General features: G+C 50.1%; 1 protein-coding gene across 1 annotated transcript in view; it reads right to left on the minus strand.

Moving 5' to 3' along the window:
• RARB (retinoic acid receptor beta) overlaps window positions 1-9,237 on the minus strand; it is a 336,058-nt gene extending 326,821 nt beyond the window's left edge. Inside the window, exon 1 of the mRNA XM_086942137.1 lies at window positions 8,916-9,237. Within this exon, the coding sequence (XP_086798263.1) occupies window positions 8,916-9,072 (157 nt within the window). The 5' untranslated portion in view covers window positions 9,073-9,237. The remainder of the gene's footprint in view (window positions 1-8,915) is intronic.
• Window positions 9,238-10,775: the final 1,538 nt, after the last annotated feature.

Here is a 10,775-nt window from a genome sequence, read left to right on the forward strand (position 1 = left end):
CCTTGGATCCAAACGCGTGACTCGTGCAATAAACGCACACATGTAAATGAGGGCACGGCCCATCCTGCAATCTTTCAAGAAGCCCTGGAGAGTAAACCCCAACGCTGACACCGGGGCGACCAAGAAGCGCGCCATGTTGTGTTATTGCCTCGCGTCGATCTGACATCATAACATGTGCACAGCCGCCGCGCATCTGAAATCTCGAGGCCTCTTTTGGCGATTCAACATCTTCTCGGCCAACAAGGCGACTGGCTTTGCTCTACAGCATATTTCTTTCTTTGAATGTATTTTGACAGCATCTGCTGTGTTTTCGCTTAAAACCCCAAGTGGGTTATTTGGAGGCAGAGACAGGAAGCGCTGGCGGTTGGGGTTAACCGCGGCGGCGGCGCTGGACTTCCGCGTGAGACTGCGGCAGGCCGAAAACAAACACACAGAAAAAAGATAAAATCCGGAGCCGGTATCTTTGAGATGCAATGGAATGAGGGCTCTGCTGTTCAATGGGCCAGTGGAAGGTCTGCGTCCCCCGACGGTGGCGAGTGAACCCTCCCACGACTTTCAAAGCAGTGCAATAAATGAACACAACAATTTAGATACACACAGACACAAGGAGGCGGAAAATGCCCCCAGGCCCAAAGGAAACCTTCGGCAAAACTATAATACCCTTTCTACTCCCCACCCCCACCCCCTTTCATTTCTTTAACAGAGTCTGCCCCCACCGCTTCGGCTAAGGGCTGGGGGTGCGCTATAGAATTATTAAAGAGGGGGACAACACTAGCCTTTAAATATATGTATTAAAAGAATAGACTTTAGGAAATGCTGCTTTGAATGGCTTCATTTTCCCGATGCCTCGAGCTGTCCTGTAGCGCGACTGCAAAGAAATGTTGAGCAATAGCTTTACACGTATTTTTATATATGCTTTTTAAAATTATTTCTATATATACTTTTTTTTAATTATCTGCCCATTTTAGCCATTTTAAACCAAGGAAGAACTTCAAACCTGAAACAGTTCAGTCCCTAGGAGCATACATACGCATCACCCGGCCCGTGCACGACGGTTGACACCTCCAGGACGGGCCTTACATTATTTTAAATTCTTTTGGTTAAAGCTGTGTTCTGATTGGCCGGCCAGCATCTGTGGAGTCACTAGTACACCCGAGAAAACACAAGGGAACCCCCAGGTTTTATAACGATACAGGCCACAAACACGACACGGGCGCCCTCAAACAGAAATCATGGGTGTTAGAGACAGTTGGACAACTCGGCGGGGTTCATTTAAGGCGAATGAAGAGTGGCCCGGCCGGCCTCGTCGGAAACCCGCAGGTTCGATAAAGATTCCTGCCGCAGACGCTCAACACGCTGAGCTATCTCACTTTAACCTGTACATCGGTCATTACCGGACAGTCAGTGCAGTCCGGGCTCCGACGACCAACCGAACAGTACAGCATTTTTGTTGTAGCAGAGACGTGTCAAACACGAGCCTGAGACCGGACTGCACATCCGGGGTTGTAAAGACGGTCGCCGGGTGTCGGACTGTGTCATCAACACAGCACTAGACGGGCCACTTGAGTCCTAAAACACCCCCACCCGCCCCCCTCACTGGACACACACGAAGTGAACCACAAGCCACGGCTGGCGCAGGGACACACACATTCACAACGCATTATTCACATATGGGCATCCCCCCCCACACCAAATAAACGAAGGCTGAAGGATGTGGAAATGGACATTATGTCTTCTTTTGAATTAAACTCCCATTGGGTGTCAGAGGTAAAGGGCGTACATATTTCATAGCGCCCTGCGCCTTACACGGCCTTCCAGGCATTTCAGTCCAAAATTCTCATTCCTTTCAAGCGCCTCTTTGTGTCTCTTATGGACTCCAGGCGCATCCACAGATAAATGGGAAGCTCCGACTGTTCGAGGGAGGCCCCGTAACCTTACGCACCTGAACTGCCAACGCCCCTTCTTGTTGTGCGGTGCCCTTTCAGACACTACGGCGCGTAGCAGCGCTAGATGAGTCTGTGGCGCTATACACATCTGGGGACGTAACACATTGAACTATATCGTGCCCCGATTGAAGCTTTCTGCTGACGGGATAAGAAGCCACAAGATCAAAGGTCACGTGGTTTGTAAATGCCACCCGAACCAAAAAAAGGAATTGTAGGACCCTCACACACGTCATCGAGTATTAATAATGCAGATTGACTTTTGTATCACTCCCCAGCTCACAGCACTGTTTGACTAAAAGTTTCAGATGCTTTGGGATAAAGTGAAAAAACATGATGTCCCATTATATGTCGCGTTCCTTAGACTTTCACAAAATATTTGTTTTGCTAATTTCAAAGCAGGTTTTGCTGCTGCAGCGAGAGGGTTCGACAGCTTCTCTTTACCAGGTTCAGACAACAATGCGCAGCCGAGCACCCAGATCTGCTGTTCTCACTTCCAGGGTGGCGCGAGACAATGACTCTTTTGTTTATGTTGAGGGATAAAGTGAAACAATGAACCTTTTGTTTATGTTGAGGGATAAAGTGAAACAATTAACCTTTTGTTTACATCGACAGACTACAACAAGGGCAGCCGATTGCACCGAGGCGTCTGATTGTCTTCGTTCCTATATTTCTTCTATGAATATTCCAAAGCCTCGCCAGGCTCAGAACCTGTTTCACTTCTGAGACTGAGTTCACGCGCAGAAACTATTTTTCTAGCCTCCTCATTGGTTGAAATCCATAATTCACAGGCACGCTCTAATTAGTGTGAAATATGGAAAACAGTCGACGGCGGTGGCATACCTGGAGTGAATTATGGATCTGAAAGATGGCTCTTTGTGCAACATCCATACAGAGGCTGGGTCTGGCTAAGGCAGACAAAGGGGGGAGGCTTTTGCCCAGCCTCCCATTGGCTCCCAACACCTCACGCTTGTGCACCGGGACCGTGTCGGTGCACCACGTTCAGTGCATTCTCCAGACCTCATGCACGCGCTCAGCACCTAAGGTGTAGCTTTCAGTACAAACAATACAACATCACCCATACACTCCGAATATGGCATATCGGTACCCTGCGGTATCGCAGCCGCATTAGTGGCACGAAGCGCTTTATAAATTCTAGATAACAGTAGTAATCGGAGTTACGCGCCTCAAAGCGCTTCGGCGCCTCGTCGGAGGCAATACGCGCTATATAAATCCGATTACAGTACAATATGTCCGCAGAAGCCCCTTAACATGTCCCTAACCTTCTCCGGTGCCCTCCTCTTGCTGAAGTGTGCTCAGGTGTGGGCCCCTGGGGGCCCAAACTGAGGCAGGAAGGCCTCACCGCCCGGCCCCAGCACGCTCCAGGGACAGGCCTCCCCGTGCAGCCGTCTCGGCACCCCCTGTCTCTTTGTTTAAACCAAAGCCCCGCTCCCCCCTCCCCTGTCTGTTATCTCTGGCCTAGGGCTAATACCATATTTACAACTTTCTCCGCTCTGATAAGGCGGGCCTCTGGTTTGAGTTCCCGAAGAACAAACAATACGTTTTTTTCATCTTTCCTTTCTGAAACATTTTACAGCCCAGCCTTTGAGGGAATTACCAGACACCATTTATTAGGGAACCTAAGATGTTTTTCTTCGTCTGCGGTAAAAGGCCTTATAAAGAAAACACCATTTGCCTGCTATCGAGAAGTACATCTAAAGGAAAACGTGTCGGCTTTTCACACTTGCTGATGGAATATTGTATTTTTTTACTTTTGTAAAGTGCTGCACAGTGACACAGGCCTTTACTGCATATGATTTGCTTTCATCAGTGCATACATGCAATGTTTACATTATACTAACATTTACCGAAATAGAGCATATATCGCCTAACGTTTGAAATATATACCGGTGATAACACAGCCATGTTGTTTCGGTTCTGTGGCTTTTTGGCGCTGTGAAACGCAAGTGTCGCAATTACCTAGTTTAGAAAAAACACTCCTTTCATCTGCCCATTTATGGTTAAAAGGTACGTCGGTGAGCCCAGACTTAGAACTTGAAACATACATGTAGCACCCAGGATTATGCAGCAGGCTGGCACATGTACCCACCGAGCTTTCTATCTCAGTAACCCCGTGGACGACGACAAATCCAAAGGGAACACAGAACACATCTTAACGCGTTCACACACGCCTTGTTTACGCTCTCATTTCTGGTTCCTTTAATCAGAACGCCATTGTTTTGTGCTTTGATTGGCGCCGGGTACAGCAGAAGGATATGGGAGCCTCTAATCTTTAACCTCTGACCTCGGACAAAACAAAGGTCGGCAGGCCGAGCGTAGGGTGAACGCAGACGGGAGGTGTCGACGGGGTTGTTGAGGGGTCAGTGATATATGGGGGCTCGCATTTATCTCAGTCAGTGTCCAGGAGAGCTTGCGTCACGCTGCTCACTCCACGCATCCCTAGTGGCATTGACGCTACGCCGACGGGACAGCTCAGTCGGTGGCGCGCCTGTTTCCAGTGAAATATTCGAGTCCTGGCAGGTTCTTCCCAATTTTTCTGTCACTTTGTTGAAATATAATGAGAACCATATTGGTTTAATTAGTAGAGGGCTTGAATACCACAGGGATGGGTCAAGCGCTCTAAACAGAAACAGGGTGTTATAATAAGCGTTTCGACAGTGTGCCGAGAAGCGAATCTGTTCATACTGTGCGCTACAGGCGGCGTGTTCCCTGTAATGCGCATCTAATGTTTTATGGTACAGTGACTCAAAGGGGTTGTAATATGCCTTTATAAACAGGGAACTACTTACTGTTTTCAGTATGTCAGTGTAAACGTTTATACGAAGAGCCCTATGGTCGATTAACACTTACACCAACAAACCGGACTGCCTTGGAAATGTAGTCCCACCCAAGCCAAGATACCTCTGCCTCAACCTCATGTGGACGACAGCCCAGCAGGATTGACAACGGCGGCCTGAGCTGTGCAAACAGCTCTCAGCAGCACACCCCAACCCACCCAGCCACCTTCACAACTTCACACCGCCAGCTTTCATGACTGCCAGCGACAAGCACGCAGCCCCACCACGCCTCCAGCCAGCAGCCGCCTCCCAAAAACATGCAGGAATTGATGCTGAACACACACGGAGGGCTGTTCACAGCCAGTCACTTCTTGTAGGAAAACAGCAACTCCGTGTAACTGCAAAGTAAACAAGGCCGGCCTTCAGGGGTCAGGCAGAGCCCCGCGCCGTCCTCAGCGCCTTCTGCTGTGTGTGTGTGTGGGCGCTGCCTGTGCTGAGAGCGGCTCACGGCCCAGGCACTGCAGCCTGCTACGATCCAGCGTCGCACTCTGACACTGCACAAGTGCATAGCACACACCCAATGAGGTTCAAGTGCCTGAATGATGGGTGCTATGAATGCCCACTTCCAAAGCCACTCATCGCAGTGACCTCAGCTTGATGAAAGGCTGAGTCAGGCACGGCTGCTTTTAACTGCTTAAACAGAGATGTCCAGTGCAGACACATCAAGCATAAAGATGATTAAAAACTCCATTCAGCTACATTGTGTAGTGCTTATATGGGGCACCGTGCAACCAAGCACTAAGCAGAGAACATTTGTACTGCAGCAGGACATCCAGGTCATGGGGCGGTGAGGCTCAAGAACAGGTGAAACAGGTAGATAGGAGACAGGGGGTGGGGGGGAGGGGCGGGGGCAGCACTAGGCAGCATACTACACAGTTGTATTTCGACATCATCTACGTCACAAAATAATTACAATTTAAGGTACAGTGAGCTAAAGTTGTACCCAGAATCTCTCATTTTTTTGCAGAGGACTGAAATTGAGATTGGAACCCAGGTCTCAGGGCTATACATCTAACAATACTCACAGTAACCTCAGTCACTTCCATAATACTCACAGTACACCTCAGTCACTTCCACAATACTCACAGTAACCTCAGTCACTTCCACAATACTCACAGTACACCTGTCACTTCCACAATACTCACAGTAACCTCAGTCACTTCCACAATACTCACAGTACACCTCAGTCACTTCCACAATACTCACAGTAACCTCAGTCACTTCCACAATACTCACAGTACACCTCAGTCACTTCCACAATACTCACAGTACACCTGTCACTTCCACAATACTCACAGCGCACCTTAGTCACTTCCACGTCTTTGCAAATATTCTAAATGACGCGCAACTGGAATGATGGAACTCTAACATAGTTATCAATTTGACGCATTTGCCACAGAATCCTTGCTCTGCTGAATGGTTTGCAGATTTTAAAAGGAGAAATAGTTTTTAGCTCAAATTGCCCAAACGTAACTAAATGCGGTGACGTGTTGCTGTGCAGCGGAAGACACGTCGCAAAGGCTGACTGTTCACCTTTCAGTTGTATATTGTTGTATTTGGGTGTCAAACTACTAATACGGTGTAACCTTTGACCAGAGTACTAACATGTAAAGATGACAAAATAATGAACTGATACTATCATAATAAATGTGCCGCATTATACCGCATAATTTGCATTTTCATGCAGCACAATTTAGTAGAAACTCTGCCACATAATTTGGTCCTCCCTTGCTGCATAATTCCAGAGGCGCTGAATATATATTATTTTTGTAACTGTATTTGGGTCTTGTACTGAGGGGGCAGAATACAGGTTTGGCCTGTAGAAACCTGCCTTTGTTTGCCAGGCCGGGTGCTATTGGCTGATCTCACACACTAAGGTGTTTTACGTTATTTTTTTCCACTATGAACAACAACATTCCGAAGTAGAGACTGAAAGCCAAGCATAAGACCCCTGTTTACCCCTTGCTTTTGCAGAGCTGTAGAAGCTCTATACGGAGGGGATGCTCTGTTCGTGGCCGAGCTTCCGCATTGCCCGGGCATAGCACCGGGGCATCATGGATGCTATACTGTCACGCAAACATGCTGCGGCCAAAATATAGTGAAGGCAAATACAGGTTCACTAAACTGCACTTATGTGTACCTTGACAATGTATTAAATATATATCTATATATATATATCTATATCTATATAATATATATATATATATATATATATATATATATATATATATATATATATATATATATATATATATATATATATATATATATATATATATATCTTGAATGTATGCTGCTGTGGCGTTCTAATTAAGGAAGCAGTTTGTTACTATTTTGTTTTCCTCCACAATGTTTGGATTCTCCATATTTAGGCCACAATATCTTGGGAGGAGGATATGTCTCTTCTGGATATTCCAAACCATTGTTGCTCTTGACACAGAAGAGCAGGCTCTCCTTTTAGCAGCGCTATAGCCGCTTCGATGAGACAGAAGCACGTCGCGGCACTTTTCAGCACCATTTTGATACTATCGCTGGGACAGTCCCAGCAAATCCGAACAGCACTGCAAAATCTACAGTCGGGCAGTATCAGCACTTCTACCCACCGGTGCTCTGGCTTTAAATGGACAGGGCCCTTGTGTATTAGTGAGTTGTTAAGAGTGCTTGCACGTACGTTTCTCATTCCAAGCACTATGCACAAGTATCTACAAAGCCGCCTCTGTGGCAAAAGTGCACAACACAAATACCAAGCAGCATAAGACAGGCCCACATTTTTACAAGCAGGTCTCCATGCTCAGACAAGATGGCTTAACTGGCTGAGGGTCAGTCTTGTAGGAATGTGCGGGTCACAAGTTCAAAGCCCAGCAGGGCAACTCCACCTTTCATCCTTCTGAAGGCTGATAAACTGAGCACCATTCACTTAGGTAATACTGCTTTTAGCGCATGGCTTTCCAATTATCAGCCTTCTTGTTCTCAACACCTTAGCACACATCTCCATCACTCTATAGCTAAGCATGCACTCTACAGGTAACGCTACACACATACATGTACATCACTTAGAAGCAGCAAAACTGTGGTATTGCGCGCTACATAAAAACAAGATATTATAACCGAACTATTTTACACACAGGCCACAGCACACACAACAGGGCCATGTGCTAGCTCCTGTAGACCCATGTGTGTGTACATATGTAGCATTTGAACCCTAGCACACCCGAGCCCACGCACACCCAGCCTCGAACATACATGTACATAACACATTGATTTGATTTTATATTTATAAAGCGCAGACTAATGCCCGGGGGGTGTCTAGGCGCTAAAATCATGAATCCTGAGCTGTAGCGCGTCAGGTTTACCCAAGCCCATGAACAAAGATGTTGCACATATCTAAGCCCTCTGTAGCCCTCCCACACATGTAAAATCTATGTGCGAACACATACATTGCTCTTGCATATGGCTGTTCTGTCACAGCGCCGGGACACTCTGCTGAGTAGCTGCGCGCTCTATACATCATTGTTTAACATAACATAACATATCACCACAAACCATGGTGTAGGGACACATACGTAGTTCATGCAACTCAGGCCACCATACACTCTGGTGTATCAGGAATGTGAACCCACATTTTTTGGCATCCCTGACCACCACACCTTCTGGTGCAGGAATACATCGACCATGATCCAACACTCCTTGGCAATCCAGGCCACCACACCCTGGTGCACAACACATATCAGGCACGTGAACCACATCTCTTGGCATCTAAGGCAGGGGTCCCAACCCTTGTCTAATACGGCAACCCTTGGAAATGTTGGATCCATGTTCGCTCCCCCCCTACAAAAGTAATACCACATTTGAAGATGCAAATATAAACATACTTTCCCTCTTTGTCGCACCCCTGAAATGCCATCTCACACCCCCCGGGGAGGCAGGCACCCCAGGTTGGAGCCCCTGGTCTAAGGCAACCCTTGTTCCCTTGTGCAGGAACACATGCGCACATGTCTAGCAAATGTTGACGCATCTCTTTGAAACACAGGCTACCACACACGTTGTACGGCGATCTATTGTGCACATCACCCCCACACCTTTTACCTCCACCCACACCAAAAGGGGGACCTACATTGCGCGCTGTGGCGGTGCTGCCAGTCGCTCTGCGCCAGCCCATTGAAGCAGGCCTTGAGGGCTTTCTCCTGCAGCATGCACGACGACGGGCCAGTGGTGTAGAAGTCCAGCATGTGCCCGGGGCTCACCGCCAGCACGTCCATGCAGTCAAACATGGTGCCACTGTGGCAGGGTGTCCTCTTTAGGCGCTAGGTGCAACGGGGCGCCAGCGCGTGGTCGAATCCATCCACTCGAGGCCTGCGGTCCGATGCCAGGCTGCGGGTCGTCACCCACCACACCATGTATGAGGGAAGGTTAGAGGGGCGTCATTTGGTGTTCCCTCAGAGTGAGAACTCACAACACCTTACTATTGGGCACGGGCTGTGGTCCTCTCTCGAGCAAAGCTCTCAGAATAAAAGGAAGTGAATCTCTGTGTGAAGAAGGGTTGGCGACACCAAGGCTTGTTTGTATAAGAGTTGCATTAGTCCAATAAATGGTATCAACAAGCTGGTGTGAGTGCCAATCTGTTGGGTTCCGTACTGGGGAGGAATTGGGGGTACAGCTAGTCCAGGGGGGCACCCACCGATAGTCACACTAGGGGTGAAAAACCGAAGTACTCCAGCACCTGTAGTAAAAGTCCAAAATACAATAGTGCTTAGAAACTCAAGGTAGTCCAACTTCAAAGGACTGCAGCTCACATCCCGCTGCGTAAGTGCCTTTCATCCCCTGCTGTGACTTCTTGGCGCTTCTTCTTCGTGGTCGCATACAATGTATCCCCACCTTCATAAAATGTGCTGTGAGAGCTAAAAACACGCTGCAGTGGTCCAGCCCACTGTGGACGGCGTGGGCAGCAGCAGTCCGAGTTGGCATCCACTAGCATGAGCTCGGGGGCGTGCAGAGGGCAGGTGCCGAGAGTCCCAGGTGCCCAGCTCTAGGAGCTCCTTGCTGCATCAACAACTCACATAAAACGTCACTGTGCACGGGACCCCCAGGAAGTCAAGTTCAGCGTTCCGGCAGGCACGGGTCACTCGAGCCCGGGACTCCAGGCGCCTACCTCCGATGCACGGGGCCGGCGCCTCCGCGAGCAGTGCCCGCTTCTGGCGTGAGGCCGGGCGGGGGCGTCGCGCCCTGTGCAGCCGGGCTCCGGCGCCCATGCGGTCCGTGCCGCCGAGGAGCTGCCGCCGAGAGCAGTGCACTGCCTGTGCGGCCCGGGAGCCGGCCGAGCCGATGCCTAATGTATGCGGTGAACTCCCGCTGAACCCGGCCCGCGCGGCTGCCGACCTTCACATGACCCGCCGGGCGTGACGTCACGCGCCCGGGACTCTCCCAGCGCTTAAAAGCCCCGGCGGAGGCGGCGGAGGGAGCAGAGCGGCGGCGGCCGGGAGAGGAGAGGAGAGGGCTGCGGGAAGGGGGCGAGGGATGGGGTGCTGCGCTGCCCCCCTATCACCAGCCGAGAAAAGGGATGGGGGCGAGAGATGGGGGTGCTGTGCTAACCCCCCCCCCCACCCACCCATGGCCAGCCGAGGAGAGGGATGCAGCTTTCGGATGGGGAGAGGGGGCGAGCGATGGGGGCTGTGCTGCACTCCCCCCTCCAGGCAAGATTGGGGTGCAGTGCCATGCAAGGGAGACGGGTGCGGTCGGGGGTTCCTGGCTGAAGATCGGGGGGCTGCCAGGGAGAGAGAGGCGACACGTGTGGGTTCTGTGCGCCCCCGGAGTGGGGGCAAATGAGAGTGGTGCCAGACAGGGGGGGGGGGGGAGAAGGGAGCTGAAGGGGGCTCCAGGCTTAGGGTGTGAGGATGGGGGCCTGCTAGGCAGGCAGAGGCGAGAGGTGGGGGTTCTGTGCTGCTCACCGGGAAGAGGGGGGGGGGGTATTGGGGGC

This window comes from Lissotriton vulgaris, chromosome 10 (assembly GCF_964263255.1).
Source record: "Lissotriton vulgaris chromosome 10, aLisVul1.2, whole genome shotgun sequence".
NCBI classification, from domain to species: Eukaryota; Metazoa; Chordata; class Amphibia; order Caudata; family Salamandridae; genus Lissotriton; species Lissotriton vulgaris.